This window comes from Lycorma delicatula, chromosome 1, assembly GCF_047948215.1.
Source record: "Lycorma delicatula isolate Av1 chromosome 1, ASM4794821v1, whole genome shotgun sequence".
NCBI classification, from domain to species: domain Eukaryota; kingdom Metazoa; phylum Arthropoda; class Insecta; order Hemiptera; family Fulgoridae; genus Lycorma; species Lycorma delicatula.
The window spans coordinates 217,632,834-217,657,947 of NC_134455.1; the positions used below are offsets into that span (position 1 = coordinate 217,632,834).

At 34.3% G+C, this 25,114-nt stretch overlaps 1 protein-coding gene across 10 annotated transcripts in view; it reads left to right on the top strand.

The window, feature by feature from the left end:
• The window catches only part of RhoBTB (Rho-related BTB domain containing), a 276,592-nt gene that overhangs the window by 200,302 nt on the left and 51,176 nt on the right, over positions 1–25,114 (top strand). For all 10 annotated transcript variants that reach the window (XM_075372467.1, XM_075372538.1, XM_075372529.1 and 7 more), the window contains exons 3-6: positions 9,581–9,684; positions 12,825–13,022; positions 18,824–19,031; positions 22,968–23,210. In XM_075372467.1, coding sequence (XP_075228582.1) covers positions 9,581–9,684; positions 12,825–13,022; positions 18,824–19,031; positions 22,968–23,210 — 753 coding nt within the window. The remainder of the gene's footprint in view (positions 1–9,580; positions 9,685–12,824; positions 13,023–18,823; positions 19,032–22,967; positions 23,211–25,114) is intronic.

Genomic DNA, 25,114 nt, shown 5'->3' on the forward strand with positions numbered 1-25,114 from the left:
TGGAACAAGATGCTCTTGTAATTCTTGTGAATGACTTAACTGTTTTTTGAATAATGAATGGCCAGATAGTATAGTGATTAGTATGTTGGATTTTAGATCATTCTTACGTTCAATTTCCAAGAATGATTTGGCATTTCATCACCTATCCGTTAAAGAATATGTAAAAACATGTCCAAGAGTTTAGTATAAAGAATAAATAACTTTTTAGACTGCCTGTATCATTATGGTTATACGTAGATGGATGTATGAATTTTTTAATTCTTTGTTATCATTTAATCGGTTTGTTTAACACAAATATGTTTATTATGAATTGTACTTTTAATATTGGTACTAGTGGTTGGATATTAATAATTTAGAAGATAAAAATGATGATAGAAGAGTATCAGGACTGTGAATATTATAAGTCCTGTTACATTTTTATCACCAAAGTTACATTCCTTTTTTTATTTTTAATTAGCGTAATAGAAATACAGTCAAATCTTCCTTCAGCCAATTAGGAATTGTCATTAATCAGGTATTAGTTGTGATTTGACCAGATTCACTTCAGAGCAGCTGTTACTAGAATTTTTTTTTATTAATTTTGGACTATTTGCTGCAAGACACCAGTATTGATACTGACATTTTTTGACAGAGTTAAGTATAAATACTTAAAATTGTAAAATATTGAAATGTATTTATGTCATATTGATTTCTTTGTTGTGTGCCTTACAGTAATCGTATAATAGGGAAAGCCGTAAAAAAAAGGAAAAATACAGACTTTGTTATCTATTTATTTGAATACGTATTTCTTAATATTCTACAAAAAAAATTGCTTAGATTCCTGCTCACATGCAAATATGTTTTTAGGAGTTTTCAGAGCTGTTTCATCAGTGATGTTTCGGGTGATCCTGTTATTGGTAGCTAGTATGCAGTTGAATAATATATCTGCTTCTTTTTTTTAATATACTACTTTGTTAAATTTGGTGTTAGTAGGTTCTAGTGTATTTTGTTCAGGACTTTAATATTTATGCTTGTTGTGGTACATACCTTTGACTACATGTCTAGTTTTTAGAAATTTATTTGCAAAAATTGATTTCGTTATTGTGAAAGATATTTGCATTTATGAATAAGCATGGGTCCAGTGAGGTTCTCCTGATCCCCCAATCATACTTCAACTTGTGATGTCTTTCACGCGTCTCCAGCCTGAAATGACCACCATCTTGGTCTTGTTTAGTGCCGGAGTGATGCCTTTGTCCGCCATCTATTTACTGATTGTGCCAATCGCATCGCCTATTAAGTCGGTTAAAGTTTCCTCGGTCCTGGCCCTCTCCACCAATGCCAGGTCGTCAGCAAATGTAATACGTTCTACACCCTCCGGAAGGTCGATTACTAAAAATTCGTCAACAAATATATTCCAAAGGATGGGCCCAGGACAGAGCCCTGGGGAACCCCACCCGTAAAAGAGATGTTATCGTCGCCCATAAAGTAGTCCATGGAGCGATCTTCCAGGTAACGTTGTATAATTCTCCGTAAATAAGGTGCTACTCCTGTCTCCCTCAGTGGCTGAAAAATGGCGTCCCATCTGACCATATTAAAGGCATTACCGACGTCCATTAGAAGTAGATCGAAATCTGACGTGTCCTCCAAGTCCTGCGGGCCGCCTCATCGACCAAACTCAGTAGTCTGTGTACAGCATCGACAGTGGATCTTCCGATTGTGAACCCATACTGCCTATCATGTAGTTTGCCTGTTCTCTCAATTTCCGCCTGCAATCGTCCAGCTGTCAAACTTTCCAACAACTTGGTGAAACTGTTGACCATGTTGTTCAATAGTCTGTACGCCGGCACGGCATCACCCGTAGCAGGCTTCCTAGTCAGGACGAGCCTAGTCCTCCTTTATGCAGGCGGTATAAAATCATTTTTTTAAATACTTTATGAACTGCCAGAAGCTCGGACGGTGCCATGTCAGCCACGATTCGGACAATCTCGATAGGAACAAGATCCGGACCCGGATATTTATGAAGTTTCATCCTGTGCTTAGCCTATACCAGTTCCTTAAGAGTAAGTTCTGGGATGTTGTCAACAAAAATCTCCTCACGTACGACATCCTCGTAGTTTGGAAACAACTTGTCTACGTTCTTTCTGACTTGCTCTTCTTTGAGGGCAGGAAGTTTTCTACCAATTTGTCCCGTAACCACTCTTAATTCACGCTCACATGGATCCTCATCAACGGACCGACACAGCTCTTTCCAGCTGTCCCTCTTTGCTGTAAGTTTAGGATGTCTTTTGATCACTTCGTAAGGACTCTACGATTTCTCCTTAACTCCGAATCGCCTCTGATTTCGGATCTCTGCCACTGTCTTCTGGTGGCCCAGCTTACTGCTCTTACCTGCTCGATCTCCTCCATCCACCAGTAGGCATACCTAATTGTGTAGTCGACCGTCTTGAACACTCTACATTGTTCACATTCTTCGACAATGACATCCATATACTCCGTGGGGGATTCTACACCACACAACGTCTCAACGATTTTTCTTGAGAAGCGAAGACATCCCGCTCTTGAAACCAGTCGTCTCGGGTAGGGCTCAAGTCTTATGGTTAAATCAACCTCAAAGGATATCAATATGTGATCAGAGAGACTCACCTGCTGCAGTATTGATCAGTCCATGAAGATTTCCAGACGGTTTTCAGAGAGAGACTAAGGTGAGATCTATACACAGTCCATGGTCTCCTCTCTCGTAAATATACTCATCGTTCTGTAAGCAGGCAAGTCCCAGCGCATTAGCCATCTCTGCGAGTATAATGCCCGTGTGATTCCTTCTTTGCCCTGCCAATTCCGTCGGTTTAGCATTAAAATCTCCGGCAACAACCAAAACCTTCTTCCTATGTGTGGCCGGGTACCTAAGCTCGGGCTGCTTTCCTGTTTGCTGGAAGGTGGCTTTGGTGAGGGTGCTCTTAAAATCTGGAAAGGATCCTGGTGAGGTCAGTAGTTATCGACCCATTAGCTTTTTGTCGGTTATCGATGAGTTGCTGGAAAGTCTGGTTGTGGAAAGACTCTGGGAGAGTATTGATATGAACTGTTTTCTAAATCGAGGCCAATATGACTTTATGAAATGGGTTGACACCGAGGATTGCATCTTAAATGCTCTTGCCGAGGAGGAAAGCGCCGACTGCAAATATGTTTTGGCAATTTTTATTGACATATAGGTAGCATTTCCTTCCTTGTGTTAAAGTTCTGTCCTCTATGAGTTGGAACGGCCGCAATGTTCCCGTAGCCCTGCAGGCCGTAGTAAGAGACTATTTCTCTGATCGCCCGGCTCTGTTTAAAGATGCGCACCTAGTCGTGGAAAAGTCCGTCACCAAGGGAAGCCCGCAGGGTTCCGTGCTCGGTTCTCTGCTGTGGAACCTGGTTTTTTATGGATTTCTGGGAATGACATTTACAGAAGGGGTCACGGCCCAGGCTTTCGCCGATAACTGTCTCCTGTTAGTTCGTGGTAATTCACGACCAGAGCTAGAAGATCGAGCGGAAGCGACTTTGTCAACCCCAGAGGGCTGGATGAACATTCAAATTTTAAATATTTCTGTGCCCAAGACGAAGTGTATGCTTCTCAAGGGTGCAGACAAATTATCATGCAGTCGTAACCCCCGTATTAAGTATAAAGGCTGTGTAATCAGCCGAGTTCGAGTTCATGTTCATAAGTACCTAGTTGTTTCGTTTGACGAAATGTGGCTGTTTATCAACTACGTTAGGCAAGTAGTGGCGGACGCCGTCTCTGTGATGCATAAGCTTAGGAGGATTGCTGGAAAGGATTACGGGTTGTCGGGTCGTCATTTGTACGTGGTGTACCGAGGTGTCTTCGAAAATATGACCTCTTACGCGGCGTCCGTTTGCCTGCATAGATTGGAAAGAAATTTAGCATTTATTCAAAATTTAAGGAGTGCCCATCGTAGAACCTTAATTGTATGCACTGGTATTTTTAACACAACTTTCTACGAGGATACCACCTTATTGGGAAAGTCTGCCAACTGATTTAGTGGTGAAAGTTCGGGCGGCCATGTGGAAATTCCGAAGAGGCAGGGAGGCCGAGGTATTCAGGGGATGCGGTTTCGAACGGGTTAGTAACGGAGCGAAACGTTGATCACAACGGACCGGATCTAAATTTCGTTCAGTTGCCCATCTCCCGCCTGCGAGAGAGGCTGTAGAGCCTCGCGATGGAAGCATCCCAGTTGGAATGGGACACCACCACTAAAGGTAGATCCTTGTGTAAATTTATATAGGACTTGGAGGGATGGTATGCCTCGAGCTCGTTTTTAAGGGTTAACGTGATTACGTTAACTTGAATCAATATCTTTTGGTTTCGTCTGGCAGCTGATGAGCTGTGTCTCTGCGGGGAGGTCCAGTCAAATGAACACCTCTTGGGGGGGCAGAGACCGGGCCACCCTGGAACTTAGAGGTCAAGGAAAATTGGCCACTCACAAGCAGTGAGTCAATGTGGGGAGAGCCGCATTGTCGGATCGTGTTTTAGTTCCCAGATGGGGTTGCTTTGTTCAACCTGCATCTGTAGTTTGCTTAAGAGAAATACTGTTACTGCATTACTGTCGGAAGCTAACCCTGAGTATGGCTGAATACCAGCCAATTATTATGGCTTCAAGGGCTATAAAATGGTGGACAGGTATTTGCTGGTATTCAGTGATATAGGCGTGGCAGCGAATTGCTAACTAGACGATATAAATTTTATTATGGATGTCATATATATTTTTAGTCTTTGACGGGGTGCGCCTACCCATTTTAGCAAATGTATGACAAATGAGAGGTTGGGACATGTAAATCGATGATGTATGGCACCACGCTTAGCACGCCCACGCTATTAGGTAAGATCTAAGAGCTATGTAAAGATACTGGATGCTAAACTGTTTGAGGCTCAGTTGCCGTTTTTGGGACAGACATTCGGTCTTATGCTTTAGGGCGACCGAATGGGGTGGTGGCGGGAGAAGTGTCAAGCAAACCATTCATTCCCATGTTTCATTATCGAGTGCTGTAAAGCTTCGCTATATTCTTTGAATTCCACTAATGTAGTGTTAGGTGAGAGGTAACAAGAGTAAACCACCATGCCATGAACTTCGACCCAAACATAACCCGATCCATTACCACTATCCATTACAGCACACCAGGCCTTGGAAAGCATACGGCGGCTGTACTATCTGTGCTCGCCATCTGCAGTAGCAGCCTCAATAGGCTCAGACAGTAACATCAAGTCATAATTGAGCTCCAAAGCTATGTTCTAGCAGAGGTCGGAGGTCACTCTCTACTCCTGCTTGTATTTAGTTGGATTGCCCTCATTTCTTAGGCTTGCAATGCTTTGTCCCATGGTCCTCCAACCCACATAAAACACACACTGTAGGACTAGTGCATTGCTGCCCCCTTTGTCCTTCCTTACCAAATTTGAAGCAGCACTGTGTCTGGTCAGGACCAGTACAGTTTGCCGAAGTATGCCCATGTCCTCAACAACAAGGCTCCTTATCTCTGTCTCTCTTAATATAATTTCTGCATAGATTCCAACCAATGAGCCTAGCCTCCTTCATCTTTCGGGCTGCTCGTATACTTGTGATGATAGTTGCGTTCAAGGTGTCACCATACACCTCTCTAATGAATGTTAGACAATGACAATGACAATGACAGACAATGACAATGTCCAACAATGACATTTATTTCATCCTCAGTAGTATGTAGCAGCATGTCCTTAATATGGACAATCATTCTCCTGGAGTCCCTTGTTCGCTGATTTACTTGTAGATCAGATATCTTATCCCTAAGGGCCACCCTGAACTTTTCTGCCTGGGATACGTCTTTGACTATTATCCTGAGTTCTTTCTGAGGTCCCCACCTCATAGATAAGATATCCCACTACCTCATTCTGGTCCACCGACTGTTTAGCCATCTTAGTAAGTCGGCAAACGTCTTATCAGTTGACTTGACAACAACTGTTTTGCTGCCAACAACTGGGGGTGTGGATCTCGTTCTGCTGTGTGATTAAGCCCATATAGACCCCACCGGAGCAGGCAAATAAATCTCTACCTATTTATTAAGGTGTCTCATTAAATACACCAATATTTTCATAATTGTTGTTCCAACTTTATCTCTTGGTAGAAACACCACCAATCATTGAGCCTCATCAAGTACCTTCTTAAGTGAGGACAATGTAGTACCCATCATTGTGTTCTCATTCTAGGAACTATAGAATATAGTGAATATGTTCCCAAAGGAAATTTCCTCGCCAACTAGAACTGAGGCATCTTTCATAATGTCTTCCATCTTTGCTTTCTGTTTCCTAAGCAAGATCTTTGCAGAACGGTCTAACAATCATTTTGGGATCTGACCACCCCCAGTCTGATGTAAATCGTAAAAATATATATCTCCATCAATATCCAAATTTTCAGCTGCTTTTACTACCTTGAAAAGTTTGTTTGGCCACCGCCGACTAAGAAGGCTGATGAGTTTTTCATCTCTCAGATGAGAGTTCAAAATATCTCCAATCTCTCTCTTCCTGGTCGACTCTGTCTGAGTCGCCTGAGTGATTGTCATGAGGAGTGGGAACAACTCACAGTATGACTTGAGCTAAGTTATAATGTCTCCCAGAGCAAGATCCAATTCCCTCATAAGTTCAGGTTTGGCTAGTACCTGGCATTGCTTAACCTTAAGCGCAATTTCCTTCACGTGTCCTATGATCTCAGACAATCTGACCGTAATATCTTCCTCTTCAGATGTAGGCAAACAACTTCTCTTCAGTCCTTTGGTCACCAATTTCTGCAAGTTACCAACTTCTTTCGTTACCAATTTTGAAGCATGCTTGAGTCTTGGAGGGGTCTTAACTGAAGGCTTAGCTTCCTTGGGTGTAGTAGGTCTGCTAGTTTACTTATTAGTTAACACTGATAACATTCCCAATGCTCCAGGTTCAAAAGTTTTTGGTAAAATTTTTTTTGTTTATTAGGTCCTTTCTGACAGTATTTCTGTCTGACAGTATTAGGTTAATCTGACAGTATTAGGTTATCTACAGTATTTGCTATTAAATCAAAATTAAACTATTATTCAATGATAAGAAATAGTAGGAGTAATTATTATTAGAGTCAAAATAAAATATTATTCACCAATAAGAAATAATTTTATTTAAATGTCTAAAAAAAAACAAGTTTACAGCCTTTGCTGTAAACAGATAAAACAACCCACCCTTATTAAAATTATATTACAGTAGTATACTATATACAACAAAATATATTAAAAAAAAAATTGTATCTTATATGTAACAGTTAGTCATAAAAATCACAACATGATATATATAGTCCACCGTTAAAATATTCTTAATCAGCAAAACAATCCATAACTACAATTGTAAAACCGTATCCGAAAATGTATTATTGCAGAGTAGAACAAAACACGACTGGCCTCAGAATGAACTGAACCGAACTGAATATAAATTAAAACATGTTAAAATGACAGGTGAATTAAAAACAAAAATATTTAATGTAGCTTACTTAAACTTGTGTAGAATACTAATGAAAAAAATTAAAAAAAAGAAAAGAAATTAACATGTATTCAGTTATTCTTGTAACAAAATCTAAAATCAATGTTTCCTTACAAACTACTGTCGTTACCAGTTTAATTGTACCTGAATGGAAATTTTATGCTGAGATGTATGGAAATATTTTACAGTATCATAAATTAGGCACTCACCTAATATACTAAATAGTTTTTTCACAAGAAAATTTTATTTTAATCTAATATAACATTTTATACTAAATTCAAAAATGCAATCAAAATTTTTCTAATGCCCACTGTTTTTGTGTGATAACATTTATGAAGTATTGCTTCTGGAATTCAGTTAACTTCTAGTTGAATTTCTTTTTTCACCTCTTGAAGTACGTAGGATGTTGTTGCACTTAGTACTTGAGTTTTCAAATGCCCCAGAGGAAGAAAGTACTTGCTGAAAGGTTGCTAAAAATCTTTGAGTAGTCTTGTGGCTTCGTGTTTAAACAAAAACATTTTCCAAACTGCCTTAGAGACTAATGTGATATGGCTTGTAGCTTCATGCTGTTGAAAAGATTCTTCTTTTTATTGGTTGATGAGCAAGTTCAGGAATTGAAAAGGCATCTAATATAATATGTGAACATAGAAAGTTTGAGTCGCGGTTACAGCCCTTTGTCAACTTCATAAACGTAAGGTCAAATACTTCCATAATCATTGCCACATAAAAACATTAGAACTGTGAAATAGTCTTGTTATGAATTGCTGTGGTTTTTGTGTGAGACCATTAACAGAAACTATTTTTTATTTTAATAATTAAAACTATTAGTTATTTTAATAGTTTTTCTTTTAACAGAAACTATTATTTATTTTAATTATTGATAATTAAAGATTATTTTCACTCATCAATAAGTTGTTTTCGAGTTCTTAGCTGATAATAACTGTAAACATATCTGGAAAGAGCTTGATTTTCACAGGTTTGCCCATGTAGTGTATTAGTGATCCTGATTCACATTTTACAGGGATGAAAGTGTAGACCTTTGGGTAAAATCTGCTAAATGCTGGCTTCAGACAGCCTGTAATACAGTCTGGCAGTGTGCAGAGCAACCTGGATTCCATTCAATGGCCTGTCCATTGCTATTGGATTTTCAGATGTATGTGCCTTTTTTATAGACATCTTCTTTTTAATTTATAATTTGTAGCTACAGGTTTTGATTACTTAAGAGAATTGGCAGACAAAACTGTATAGTTGTGATGAATACCTATTATTTCTATGAATCTTGTATTCAGCAAGCTTTGAGTTTTCAGTGGAATCACTGAATTCAAGATTCTTATCGATTTTTGCTCTTAAGAATTTGATATTTTATCTGATATAAACTCCTTAGTATGTTGATGAATACAGATATTCTCAATCATCGTTTTAAATCTAGCAAAGAAGAGAATGAAATCTGTTGTTGAATTATACATTTCAGGGAATTTTCTGTAACATATTCATGCACAAAATCTCTGAAGTCTGTATCATATTCACTTATGCATGTTCACTGTATAGATAATTTATTGTATAATTTTTACTTAGCTATCAACAAAAGAAAGCGAACTAAATTGATACAATGTTTATCAATATTTTTTTTATTCTGTGCTGTTGTTTTGCATCATGTTTTGAATTTTTTGCTTGATATTTTTTAAAAATTGTTATTGTTTACACAATCTAAGCATTTTTAATAATTAAAAAAAAAAAAAAATAGAGTTATTTGTAGTGATCTGTATGACTAACAAAATTGTTAAAACATATATTTTTGTCAGAGTAGCTTATTTTTGATAGTTTAGTACTGTTGATATTCACATGATATGTATTTATTACATTCACTAGTTTTTAAATTGTTAATATTCCTCTTAATATTTTCGTGAGCATTGTATTTTTGAATTTTTTGCTTTAAAATTGGAAATATTTAAATCACATATTCAATACAGATGTTAATCATGAAATTTCATAATTGTAAAAGAAAAAATCTTTAATCTTGTCTCTTAATGAATAATATAAAACATTCAAATGCAATTTTCACTCTGACCTTGAATTTTGTAGGTGCTGGAGAGATCCTGGGAGGTTGTAGATGGAGTAAATGTATCTTTGAGACTATGGGACACTTTTGGAGATCACGAAAAGGACAGGAGGTTTGCCTATGGACGGTAAATATGAATTGCATTTAATGTACAACTTTTAATGAATAAGCTGAAAACAGATATGGTGAATTGGCTGTTACTGAAAATGTGAATAAATATAAATTTATATTTATGCATAATTTCATTGAATTTGTATTAATAGCTTTAAATTTTCACATCTTTGCCAACTATTTGTTGTTGTTTGGAATGATTTTCTGTGTATTTTTTATATTATTAAATGACTACTGTGATTAAAATTCTTTTAAAAGTGTGATATACCTTTTAGTAGATTTGATTGTGTACTAGTATACTTTAATTATTAGGAGTTTAGTTAATGAGCACTATTTCAGGAGCAGTCAGCCTGACAGTGGACAAGACCAGCGAAACTGTCAGTCTGCTACCATACTTACAGCTTGTTTTAAAGTAATATCTTCTAAAAGATATATATATATATATATATATATATATATATATATATATATATATATACAGAGAAAAGTTTATTTTAGGTTTTTGAGCTTAAAATTTGGCTTATATTTCTTCTGTATTTCATTAAACACTGGTCATTTTAGAATAGTTAATTAATATTGCAAAATATTAGTAAAAAATATATTCCATTTATCAAGTTATATTAATATTTATTATTCATAAATGTCATTCGTTTTCTTAAATAATTTTTTTCCCCCGAAATAAGTGATTTCTGAAGATTAAAAGTTATTTTAGTATAGGTATTGTTCTTTCTATTTACAACTAATATCTACTTTCAAATGACATAGTGTAATGACCTAATAATGTTATTCCATTAGAGGTAACATGGGTTTACTACTGGCACAACTTGACCTGAGTTGAACTGTGATCAATAAATAGTGTGATATACAAAATGGATTGAACATTATTAGTTTATATTAAATGTTACAAGTTATACCATGAATCACTTTGCTGACTCTACTTTTTAACATTTGTTCTTTTGAGTTAACATAAACATCTGAAAAGAATTATTCTGTTTGTTTATAAATTAGTAAAAGTAATATTTATTTTAGGTTAGAATCTATGTAACTTTAATTAAACAAAAAGTGTAAGAAAAAGGCTTATACCTGATAAATTGCTGATTATTCAGATATTCCTTAATGTAATACATATTAACTTAATGAATTGCCTTTATATATTTATTTACTATATGTTTATTAAATGTATTTTTCTGTTCTTAGAATTATTTGCATCTTGATGGTTAAATGTTATTGCTAGTTTTGTTGATTGTTTTTGTCAGTGGATATGTTTAATGCAAACCATGAATGCACCTCTTGTAATCCTTTGCAGCATAACTGTAATTGTTATTTTCAGTAAAGATGTTTGGAAGTCCTTTTTTGAATTTTTTGATCTTTATCATTCATTAGAAAAAAATCATAAGGAAACAAAAACAAAAGTATCTAGTAAACATTATATGTATTGTAACTTTTCTAATTTTTGAATCCAAACAAAACGAAGCTTTGAAATTTAATTTTGTTACTGGTAGTGATCCTTTGAAATGTTCATATTTTTGGATGTGGCAACAACTTCCCTCAACCCAACTTCTCGAGCGTTTCTCCTGTTCTCTGAGCGATATGGGGGCACATGCTGTCATGCAAGAGAATCACACCTTTTGAAAGAGCACCCTTATGTTTTTGCATTATCACAGGTCACACTTTCTGTTGGAGCGTGTTAGAATAGTACTTACTGGTCACATACGTTCTAAATATTCACTAAAAATTAGACTTTGTGAGTCCCAGAAGACAGTAAACATCACTTTACTGGCTGATGAATGCATTTTGATTTTTTTGTGGGAAAATCTGGATGTTTCTACTCAAGACTTTGCTGCTCTTTGGATTTGGGCTCAAAGTAGTGCATTCACGCTTCTTATGTAGAAAGTCATTCATTACCTTCTGCTTCAAACCATTCTTTCAGCTCAGAACAAATGCGAGTCCGGTTTTTTTTATGGGCTTCAGTCAACTGCCTTGGAACCCACCTCGAACACATTTTGTGATAATTCAGCACATCATGAGTGATTGAATGCATGATTCCAACACTAATATTACACAAACTAGCAATTTGAAAAATTTTTACTTGTCTGTCTTTGCGAATGAGATTATTTATGTGGTTTTGCAGTGTGGTAGTCACAACTTCAACTGGTCTTTCAGAGCGATGGAGATGAGTCATACTTGTTCTGCCTGAATTAAACTGTTCCACCCACTTCTACATATTACTGCAGTTTAAACAGTTTTAACCACACTGTTTCAACATTCTTGAGTAAATTTCTTCCAGTTGACACCTTCTGATAGTAAAATTCTTATCACTGAACATTGCTCTTCTGGTGTACACATTTCAAGCACAGCTGACTTTCTGAAATCAACAAAAGAGGTTATGTTTACATTAATTATGATCGAACAGCTGATTAAATGTGTTCCCAAGGTTGCCAACTTGACCTCACTAAGTATTGTCATTGAATGAACGGTTTTTTTCTACATCAATTTGTCTTTTTAATTATTGAACATCTTTTGTATTTTAGGTAATTATTTAAATTTTGCTACATTTAATGGTAAATTATGATTTGAATTTTTTGATGCTATCGAGTTTTCTAATTTGCATGTGTTTTGAAATAACTGGATCATATTTATATCAAACATGAAATGAAAGAATTTCATCTTTAACTTCATTATTTAAAAAAGTCATTAATGCTTGTTTTATCAATAGCAACTTCTTTTGTAAAAAAAATAAAAAAATATAATAAAACATAGATGTATTGAGGAGACCTGCATGCATATGGACTAAAGTGCCTGGAAATTCCAAAATTATGCTGGTGAAAATGTAACCAGTATAACACAGTTGTGTATTACACAGTATTATTACTGTTATGTAATATAACATTACATTACACAATATATTCATACTGTGTAATGTAAAAAAAATAAAAAAACACGAAGTCATAATGTAAAACTGGTATGTGCATTATCTGAATTTTGTTTAAGCTTGAAATAATTAATATTAAGCTTATAAATCATTAAGGTGGTTATAAATACTTAATCATTTATATGTAGAATTTAGAACATGTAGGAATGTTTATTTGCTACATAATAGTAATTTACATTGTTTTTATTTGAATTATTTGTAAGTATATTATTTTTTGGTTTCAGGTCAGATGTTGTCTTGCTTTGTTTTTCACTGACCAGTCACAATTCTTTAAGAAATTGCAAAGCGATGTGGTATCCAGAAATAAGGCGATTCTGTCCACAGACTCCTATTCTTTTAGTAGGATGCAAGAACGACCTTCGTTATATGTATCGGGATGAAGCTTACCTCAGCTTTTTTAGGGATCGTAGTCCATTCCTCAGGTAAAAAGAATTGCTAAGTTTGAAAATTTAGCATAAGGCTGTTTAAATGAAAAATATTGTTTATTGTTCTTGAATGGTATTGAAGTGTAGAAGTTTCACTTTTTAAGTGATAGCTGCCTATTTATCAACTGTAAAGTAGGTGGAAGATGTAAAATTCATTAACTACTAGCTGTTATTTACTTAACTGGATTTAAATTTCGTGCTTTGTGGGTTTGATATTTATTTCCTTTGAATTTATTGCTTTGATTTTATTGCACAAAAAAAAAAAACAATTCCTTGAATATAAATTTGAGACTAGCCTGCTCTTAACTTGTTGAATTAAAGAAAGAATTCAGAAAAATGCAATTGTGTAATGACTTGCTTATGAACATTAAAGGCTATGATCAAAAAATATGTAATTTTCATTATTTTGAAGATGCACATATTTAAATGCCTTATTTTTTTTATGTTGTCCAATTTAAAAAGTTTAAATCTCTTCAAAGGGATTTCTTGTAAAACTTACTTAAACATGTTTTTCCAGTCTTCAAAATATTTTTCAAAATTCAGTTTACAGTATAGACTTCATTTCACTGAACTTTTGTTTAATATTTACAATGGTTGTTAATTTACCTTTCATGGCTTTTCAGTCTTGGAAAGAGAAAAAAATCACAATTTGGTGAATTTAGTGATTTTTATATCAATGTGGTGTTATTTTTTTGTCAAAAATTTCCTCACAAGTGGTGATGTGTAAACTGGCTCATTATTGTGGTAGCTTTATGTAGGAGTGTAAAATGTGCCCAAACAGTGTATCTACTATACCACAGCATCTCATGATAACGATTAATATTCAGTATTATTAATTTGAAACAAATACTTTATTTGTCTTGTGCCCAACAAAATATAAAACTGATTGATTCCTGACTTAGAAAACAGTTTCAGTAATTTCATGCTGTTTTACAAGAATCACATGAGTAACAAACTCTTAAAAATTTTTCTGATTGATGTTACTTGTAGCTTTTATTTTTTCCCCTTAATTTTCTCCATGATATACTTGATCTTTCAATTCTATCATTGTTTTCGCTATATTAGAGGCTGTTACTCATTTTTTGCACAAAATTTGGTACAGAATTTTTATTAGTTCACTTAATTTTAATATCCACTATTGTTATAACAAAATAATGAAACACAACAAAATGCTATTTTTTAACTTTGCATCAAAACTAAACCAGATATGCTCTATGGTTGAATATGCAACATTATACTTAGGAAAGGAAATACCTGAATCACAGAAACTGAATAGTTTTTCCCTAGATATTTGTAGTTTGGTGAAGTAAAAATTGAATAAACATTTTGATGAAATCTTATACATACTGTTATAAATTTAGAGATTATACAGGTGATTCATATAAAACTCATGATTTCCTTTATGGTGCTAAAAATATCTAGTTGGTTTGAAGTCTTCATTATTTATGACAGAATTTTTTACCTTTACATCAAGTGCTGAAAGTGTCGTCCATCTACCTCAAGATCCATGTGAACATCTCATACTATGTTCCTCGCTGTTTGATGGGGGGTTGCTGTTGTGATAGTGTTGTTAATTTTATGTGTAATATTCTGTTTAAAAGCATCTAATGTTGAGTGTGTGTAGGATGTGCTCTTGCCTTAAGGTAACCTGAAAAGGGGTTTTAAAAGGGAGCACAGGTTTTAATACAGCACTTGTATTTTGCTGCTTAGATGCAATTCAGTAAATAAATTTAAATATGTTAACTTCACTTTCATTATATATGCTATTAAAAAAAGAAAAAAAAACTGAGTCTCATTGTGAATCTTGGAATCAAATAAAAAGTGGCTTCTTAAGTTATATCTGTCATTGCAGAGGTAAATTACCCCTGGAGAAGTTAGGAAATACCACTCGTAATCCCAGGAACTAGTTTATCTCGGTAGCAAACACCACGAATGAGCTCCTCAGAGGAACTTCAAGGAAATTTTTTTTTTTTTGTCTTCAGTCATTTGACTGGTTTGATGCGGCTCTCCAAGATTCCCTATCTAGTGCTAGTCGTTTCATTTCAATATACCCTCTACATCCTACATCCCTAACAATTTGTTTTACATATTCCAAACGTGGCCTGCCTACACAATTTTTCCCTTCTACATGTCCTTCCAATATTAAAGCGACTATTCCAGGATGCCTTAGTATGTGGCCTATAAGTCTGTCTCTTCTTTTAACTATATTTTTCCAAATGCTTCTTTCTTCATCTATTTGCCGCAATACCTCTTCATTTGTCACTTTATCCACCCATCTGATTTTTAACATTCTCCTATAGCACCACATTTCAAAAGCTTCTAATCTTTTCTTCTCAGATACTCCGATTGTCCAAGTTTCACTTCCATATAAAGCGACACTCCAAACATATACTTTCAAAAATCTTTTCCTGACATTTAAATTAATTTTTGATGTAAACAAATTATATTTCTTCCTGAAGGCTCGTTTAGCTTGTGCTATTCGGCATTTTATATCGCTCCTGCTTCGTCCATCTTTAGTAATTCTACTTCCCAAATAACAAAATTCTTCTACATCCGTAATCTTTTCTCCTCTTATTTTCACATTCAGTGGTCCATCTTTGTTATTTCTACTACATTTCATTCCTTTTGCCCAGCCCATATTCCCCCACTATATTTCCTTCCTTGCCTTTTCCAATGCTTGCATTCCAATCTCCAACTATTATTAAATTTTCATCTCCTTTTACGTGTTTAATTGCTTCATCAATCTCTTCGTATACACATTCTACCTCATCATCATCATGGGCGCTTGTAGGCATATAGACGTTTACAATCATTGTCGGTTTAGGTTTTGATTTTATCCTTATTACAATGACTCTATCGCTATGCGTCTTGAAATACTCCACTCTCCTCCCTATCTTATTGTTCATCACGAAACCTACTCCTGCCTGCCCATTATTTGACGCTGAGTTAATTACTCTAAAGTCACCTGTCCAAAAGTCGCCTTTCTCTTCCCACCGAACCTCACTAATTCCTACTATATCCACGTTTACCCTATCCATTTCCCTTTTTAAATTTTCTACCCTACCAACCTTTTTTAAGCTTCTAACATTCCACGCTCCGACTCATAGAATGTTATTTTTTACTTTTCTGGTGACCCCTTCCTTAGTAGTCCCCACCCGGAGATCCGATCGGGGAACTATTTTACCTCCGGAATATTTTACCAAGGAAGGCGCCTCCATTATTGCTTTTGAAAATGCAGAGAGCCACATTTTCTTGGAAAAAAAAACAGCTGTAGTTTTCCATTGCTTTCAGCTGCGCAGTACTCAGAGGACTGAGTGATGTTGATATGGCCGTTTAAGTCATTGTGACTCACGCCCCTAACAACTACTGAAAGAGCTGCTGCCCTCTTTCAGGAATCATTCCTTAGTCTGGCTCTCAACAGATACCTCTCCGATATGGTTGCACCTTTGGTCCAGCTACTCTGTATCCCTTAGCACTCAAGCCCCCTCACCAACGGCAAGGTCTCATGATTCATAGAGGAGGTTCAAAGAATTAGGAAGTCCATTTTTATTCAGTAAGTATCTTGGTCACTGATTAACGTTTTTTTGCAACAACTAGATTGGAAACAAAGTTCCCTAACAGGTGTGTATGGAGAGTATCCATTAACAACCAATCTGAAAAAGTTTCAAGGACATAGTAACTAAGCAGGTCTTACCATAGATCCATTGGGCATCTAACTAAATTCACAGAAATCCGCTGGTAAGGAAGCGATGAAGAAACTCATATTTTCCAATATAAAAAATAATTTGATGATAAGATTGCTGAGTCAATTAAAGACATCCATTGCTAATTCAGATGAAAATCAATATAAGCCCATTTGAATCAAACCAGATTAATAAAAGCCAACATTGATAAAATTAACTTAATAAAAACCAATGGAATTTTACCTGGAGTTACTTATTGATTACTGCAGAAGTTTTGTGTATAATAGTTAAGTCTTTGTTTATGTTTAGGACATCAAAATATTTTAGATTGCAGTATAAGAGCATGTTTTACAATATTTAATAAAACTAAACAAAATTTGTTTTCAAATGAGGGAAATCAGCTATGTTAATTTTAAAGCTAGTTTCACAATTTATGTCTTCAGTCTTAATTGCTTATGGGGAGCTGCACTAAAACAGGGAAAAGTTTTAAATTGAAAAAAAAAACAATGATTGTTAGAGTCATATTGAGTGTCTTCTCACATCAAGCTTCCTCCCAGGGTCTATATAAAAACCATTATTTACTCTCCTTTATTGTCTTATGTGCTTGTCTTTCACAATTATAATAATTTTTTTTAAAGATACCAAACTATAAATATTTAACCTGGTTATTAAATGTGACTAACAACCTCACTCTTGGAAGTACTTCAACAAGAACCCTCCTGACAGTAGGGGGTCTATCTCACCCACAATTTCTTGGAAGATAGGAATCTGGGTGTCTGTACCCAGGTTTGGAGGATACATTAATGACTAATGGTTTTGTGTCTACATACTCAAATATTTGCTCTAACATATTGCATTTTCTCTAAATCTTAAGAGCTAATGAGGGATCTGAGATTATTTGTCAGATTGGTTAAATTTTTATTCATTTGTATTATCTATTAGATTCTTATATATTTAATTCAGATTAAATAGTATTTCAGATTCTTATATGAGTAATAATTGATTAAGCAAATGACTGAGTATTAAAGAAGTAGCTGAGACAGGTTCAAGCATCCGTAAGGAAAACCCTTTCTCATTTCCAGATTTGTGTGGCTTGTGAAAGTATCCATTTAAACTATAAACGTTTATTTAGACTCCCCTGGAAGGTTAGGTATAATTAGTGGAACATTATAGTACAGTATTTATTTGACACAGATTGAAAGAAAAAAATGTACAGTATAATTCGCATGATTTAAATAAGTAAATAATAAGTGATATTATTTAAATCATGTGATTAATGCTACCATCATGTGTTCATAAACAGAAATTGTAGTTTTAAAAGTTGAAAGAATTAAAAATGTTGCCAGTCCGCCACTAAAGGAGTGACTTAAATGAAAATCCTATAATTTTTGTTAGTATCTTCAATCATAAAATGATTAAGAGTTAGCTATCATTTCTGTTGAAACCGTTTTGAATATGAAGTTATGTAACATTCATAGTCAAGGAGGGAAATTATTCTACAGGAAAAATGAAAAAGTTAGAATATATTTCTGACACTTTCTCTTAGTAAAGAGCTAACATAAAATTTTTTATGATGTTTTTTGTCATCAAGAGATTGGTTTGTTGATAATTTTTTTAAATTTATATTTTGTTTTACTTTATCAGATAATTATCCTGTCTATTAATTACCATTTATTTATCAGCATGAGTGAAAAGTGATAATTTCTATGAAAATCAGAATGAAACACTTTCAAAACATGTGGAACTGTGCTTTCAAAACATCTTTTCAGATGTATTTTACAGGTCCTTCATCTGTGGAGTTGGTGGTGGCATCATTGTCAAAAGCAGCTATTTAAAATAGTGCTTTCTTTGAACGAGTCAGGGGTCATTAACACCAGGTTGTAGATAACAGTAAACAACCTCATTTGTTTCTCCATAATGAAAGAGCTAAGTAATAGGTTGTAAAATTTTGGAAGCACAGTTCTGTGTATTTGAAAACAAGTCATTTTTTTTTTAAAAGAATTAATCTTTATTGTTTTTTCCCAACTTGCTCTGCGTAGTATCATAATTAATAAATAAATAATTAAAAATGATTTTTTTTAAAGTGTTGACTAAGATTTATTAATTTACTTTTAGGGCAATAAGAAAAAGTGATCTTGTGATGCCAGACCAAGCCAGAAGTATAGCCAAAGAACTAGGTGTTTATTATTATGAGACAAGTGTGTTGACTTATTATGGTGTAAATGAAGTATTTGAGAATGCAATTAGAGCTGCCCTTATTGCACGTAGACAACAGCGGTTTTGGATGACTAACCTTAAGAAAGTACAACGACCACTTCTTCAGGTTAGTTTGATTTAGAATTTATGTAATGTTTGATGTGATATTGATTTTATTGAAATTGGTTTTTATTTTACATTTGACATTTTTTATTTTTACATTTGGTTTTTATTTTATAGTTGGTCATTTTCATTTATCTTTTACGTTAGATATTACTTATTGTAAATTATGAACATGGAATTTCATTGATTTTATTAATTGTAGACACATATAATAAAAGCACTGTTTATTATAAAAGGAAAATTTATATAATACATCTTAACAGGAAAATGTTTAATGAAAAATTAGAAAATATATAAAATTTGTCAACATGCCATCGTATGGTTTCTTTGTAATCTCAAGTTTTCCATGAAAGAAATATTGACATTGACCATTGAGAAATATCTTTTGTTACCTTCACTACCACCAGTTTTACCAAATTACTTTTTCATGTGCATATTTTTTATTTTTTTTTATTTTGGGTATTTTTATATTATGAATGATTTTATACCCATTAGTGAGGGGCTTGAGTGTTCAGTGATACAGAGTAGCTGAACCGAAGGTTCAACAAGTTGCAACCATGTTGGAGTGATGTCTGTTGAGAGCCAGACTAAGGAATGATTCCTTAAAGAAGGCAGCAGCTCTTTCAGTAGCTGTTAAGGATGTAGGTCAGGAAGACTTAAATGGCCATATCAGCATCACTCAATTTTCTGAGTACTGTGCAGCTGAAAGCAATGGAAAACTACAGCTGTTTTTATTCCAAGAAAATGTAGCTCTCTGCATTTACATGTAACAAAGGTGGAGAGGCATCTTTCTTGGTAAAATATTCTGGAGGTAAACTAGTCCTCCATTCGGATCTCTGGGTGGGGACTGCTAAGGAAGGGGCCACCAGAATATTAAAAAATAACATTCTATGAGTCGGAGCGTGGAATGTTAGAACTCAAAAAAAGGTTGGTAGGTTAGAAAATTTAAAGAGGGAAATGGGTGGGTTAAACAGATGTAGTAGGAATTAGCAAGATCGGTAGGAAGAGGAAATCGACTTTTGGTCAGGTGATTTCAGAATAATTAACTCAGCATCAGATAAAGGGCAGGCAAGGTAGGTTTCATAAAGAATAAGAAGATAGGGAAGATAGTAGAATATTTCAAGAAGCGATAGAATCATTGTTGTCAGGGTAAAATTAAAACCTAAACCAACAATGATTGTTAATGTATATATGCCTACAAAAACTCATGATGATTATAAGGTAGAGTATGTATATGAAGAAATTGACAAAGCAATTAAACTCATAAAATGGGATAAAAATTTAATAATAGTTGGAAATTGGAAAGCAAGTATTGGAAAAGCCAAGGAAGGAAATATTATAGGTGAATACAGGCTGGGCAAAAGAAATGAAAGAGGGGACTGACTTATTGAGTTTTGCATGAAGTATAATTTAGTAATTGCCAACACTCAGTTTAAAAATCATCATAGAAGAATGTACTCATGGAAAACGCCAAGCGATACTGCAAGGTATCTGATAGATTATATCATGGTTAAGCAAAGATTTAAAAATCAACTTGTCGACTTCAAAGCATATCTGGGAGAAGACATTGATAGCCATCATAATTTAGTGAAAATGAAATGTAGATTGGGTTTTAAAAACCTGAAGAAAAGGTTCCAGATAAATCGGTGGAATTTAGAAAGACTTGGGGAAAAGAAGTAAAAACGATTTTTGAGGAGGACATCGCAAGAGGTCTGAGTAAAAGAGACAAGGGAGAAAATGTAGAAGAATGGTAGAATGTTAAAAAAGAAATTCTTAAATCAGTAGAAGTGAACTTAGGCAGAAGAAAGAAAATTAGTAGGACATTTTACCTTAGATATCAGAATATTAGAAATTTCAGTTCTAAGGAAAAACCTTAGTTATCAGAGGATATATTGCAGCTGATGGATGAGCATAGAAAGTGTAAGAATGCTAGTGATGAAGAAGGTTTTTTTTTTTTGTCTTCAGATTTTTGACTGGTTTGATGCAGCTCTCCAAGATTCCCTATCTAGTGCTAGTCGTTTCATTTCAGTATACCCTCTACATCCTCCATCCCTAACAATTTGTTTTACATATTCCAAACGTGGCCTGCCTACACAATTTTTTCCTTCTACCTGTCCTTCCAATATTAAAGCGACTATTCCAGGATGCCTTAGTATGTGGCCTATAAGTCTGGCTCTTCTTTTAACTATATTTTTCCATATGCTTCTTTCTTCATATTTGCCGCAATTCCTCTTCATTTGTCACTTTATCCACCCATCTGATTTTTAACATTCTCCTATAGCACCACATTTCAAAAGCTTCTAATCTTTTCTTCTCAGATACTCCGATTGTCCAAGTTTCACTTCCGTATAAAGCGACACTCCAAACATATAATTTCAAAAATCTTTTCTTGACATTTAAATTAATTTTTGATGTAAACAAATTATATTTCTTACTAAATTATATATCTCGTGATGAAGAAGGTAAAAAAACCTATCAGGCATTTGATAACGTAGACTGAAATAAAATGTTCAGGATTTTAAAAAATGTAGGGTTGAAGTATAGGATTAGAAGAACAATTGCTACATTTACAGGAACCAAACTGCAACAGTAATAATAGAATAACATTAGAAAGAAATAATAATAAAAAAGGGAGTCAGACAAGGATATTTCCTATCCCCGTAACTTTTTAATCATCAGTTAATGATGTTAAAAAAACAGTTTAGATCCAGAGTAGCATTGCAAGGTGAAAATATAAAGATGCTGCAATTTTCTGATGATGTAGTAATTCTAGCTGAGAGTAAAAAAAGATTTAGAAGAAACAATGAATGGCATTGATGAAGTCCTATGCAAGAACCACCACACGAAAATAAACAAGAACAAAACAAAAGTAATGAAATATAGAAATATAGTAGGTGGACCACTGAATATAAAAGTGGAATGAGAAAAGACTATGGAGGTAGAAGAATTTTGTTATTTGGGAATTAGAATTCCTATAGATGGACGAAGCAGGAGTGATATAAAATGCTGAATAGCACAAGTGAAACAAGCTTTCAGTAAGAAATATAATTTGTTTACATCAAAAATTAATTTAATCGTCTAGAAAACATTTTTAAAAGTATATGTTTGGAGTGTAGCTTTATATAGAAGTGAAACTTGGACAATCGGACTACCTAAGAAGAAAAAGTTAGTAGCTTTTGAAATGTGGTTCTGTAGGAGAATTTAAAAATCAGATGAGTGGATAAAGTGACAAATGAAGAGGTATTGCGGCAAATAGATGAAAAAAGAAACATTTGGAAAAATATAGTTAAAAGAAGAGACAGACTTATAGGTCACATACTAAGGCATCCTGGAATAGTCGCTTTAATATTGGAAGGACAGGTAGAAGGGAAAAATTGTGTAGGCAGGCCACGTTTGGAATATGTAAAAAAAATTGTTAGGGATGTAGGATGTAGAGGGTATACTGAAATGAAACGACTAGCACTAGATAGGGAATCTTGGAGAGCTGCATCAAACCAGTCAGATGACTGTAGACAAAGAAATACCATAAAAACATATGCAATAGAAATATCATAAAAAGTACAGTCAGTACTTTTTATAATAATTCTTTCTATTCAGTCATATGATCATAGAGAGTTCTATTTCTGTTCTATGTATCAAAATGAATGATTTTGGGAAGTATTAAAACAGATGATGTATAAAAAAAAATTGAATGACTGATTACTAATATATTTAAAAAAAGTTGTATTTATATGTATAAGAAATTACATTTCTTTTTACATATTATAGTAAATTAAATTTCAGTTAATTAATTTATTTTTAGTGAATTGAAATAAAAATGTTGACTTTAATAAATATCTGAAATAGATTGTTTCATTTTTATAAGAATTATTTTTGTATGAGATATTGAGAGCAATAAATTTTTAATTTAAAATATGAAATTTTATTGATTGTTTTACAGGCTCCTTACTGTCCACCAAAACCTAGGTCTCCAGAAATGCATGTATCTGTTTCAACGTACGATGAAAGTATAATGTGGTTATTCCATACACAGGCCCACACAGATGTCATCTTTGTGGCAGGTTCAGTTGGATTCTCTGCTCATCGTTTTATATTAGCCGCTGCCTCACCAGCTCTTCATCGACTGTTCTGCACAGATCTTACTGGCGAGCTCAATACTCGTAGTGCCAGTGAATCTAGTATGGTATGATATCAGTAATTTCATTTTAAATTTATAGTTTCCTAAGATTTATTTTTTTATGTTACTTTTTCTAGGTTCTGGATTTATGCTGGAGGAATGATGTATTTGATTCTATACAACTATATATAGGGTCTCTGTCCCTCTCTCTCTTTCTCTCCCTCTTTCTCTAACTTATATTTCTTAACTTCAGTAATCTAATATGATCAAATTTGTGTATACAATGAGAAGGTGGGACCACTGTCCTGCCTAGAACTAGTCATACCATTTTACTTGCTATCATGAATTGGTTGGGTGAACATAGTGCTTTTGTGATTGAAGCCTAATTTAAAAATAATAATTTTACTTATTTAAGTTTATTTATTAAAGTTATTTTAATTAATGTTTCCCTTTTTCTACACAGAATTTATTTTGCAGACATTTTAATTAAAATCGAAACGCATTTGTTCTCAGTAGGAATACTACATTACTGTGGGTAAAAAACTTTAAAACCATATCGTCTGCTTTAAAAATGAAATCAACTGGACAAAAGCACAGTGTGAGAATGCCCGAAAACATTTATGCTGTAAGATTAGTTGTAATGCAGTCTCCACGACATTCAGTCGCGAGGTGTGCTGCTGCACTTTCTGATTGGTGTAAGAAGAATTCTTCATGGTTCCACTCCTAAAAGGTAATGTTAGTGCAGCAACTCAGTGTAAATGACTGGGTGTCTTGTAAAGCAGCATGCAAGTTCATCCTCAAAAATGTCCACCACAACGCCATTACTCTTTCAACTGACAAGGCACGTTTTCAGCTCTCTGGATGTGCCAATAAACAGAATTACTGTTACTGGGCTGCCATTAACTCTTGAGAACTTCACTAGCAACCATTTCACAGTCAGTATGTTACTGTGTGGTGTGCAGTAGTTTCAAAATTTGACATATTAGACCAATATTTTTTTAATTATAGTCAAATCACAGAACAACAGTAGCAGCTCATTGGTGGTATGTAATAATGTTGCATGACTTTGTGTTACTAAAACTGAATGGGTTTGATGATTTAATTTGGTTCCAACAAGATCGTGTCACTGGCAATAAGGTGAGAGTTTTCATGGATGTTTTTTGAGAAACCTTTCCAGGACTTCATAACGCAGTGATATTCGCTGGTCTGCATATTACCTGACCTTGCTGTATATGACTTTTTTCTTTGGGGCTATCTTAAAGTCTTTGGGGCTGCAGTTGAATTGCAGAACTCAAGGAAGTCATCCAATGTGAATTGCAGCAGTTCCACGAGCAATGAAAAGTTTTAGAAAGTGGTTACTGCAAAGAAATAGGAAACATTTGGATAACATAATTTTCAGGTAAAGTATGGAATATTAGTAGTAAAACTGTATAGATTGCTTTTTACTTCCTTGTATGAGGTAAAGGAAGTATTTTGACTGGAACTATATGACTTTTTTCTTTGGGGCTATCTTAAAGTCTTTGGGGCTGCAGTTGAATTGCAGAACTCAAGGAAGTCATCCAATGTGAATTGCAGCAGTTCCATGAGCAATGAAAAGTTTTAGAAAGTGGTTACTGCAAAGAAATATGAAACATTTGGATAACATAATTTTCAGGTAAAGTATGGAATATTACTAGTAAAACTGTATAGATTGCTTTTTACTTCCTTGTATGAGGTAAAGGAAGTATTTTGACTGCGAAAAATTTTGGTTTTCAGATTTCAGTGGAATATCTATTTTGACCATCCCTGAATCCATTTTGACTAATTTCGGCGTGACGTCTGTATGTAGTTATGTGTCTCTCATAACTCAAAAATGATTAATCATAGGATGTTGAATTTTGGATTTAGGACTGCAACATCTAGTTGTGCACCTCCATTTTGTGTCCAAAAAAGCCCAAAATCCAAAAAAAATTGGATTTTGGAGTTTTTCT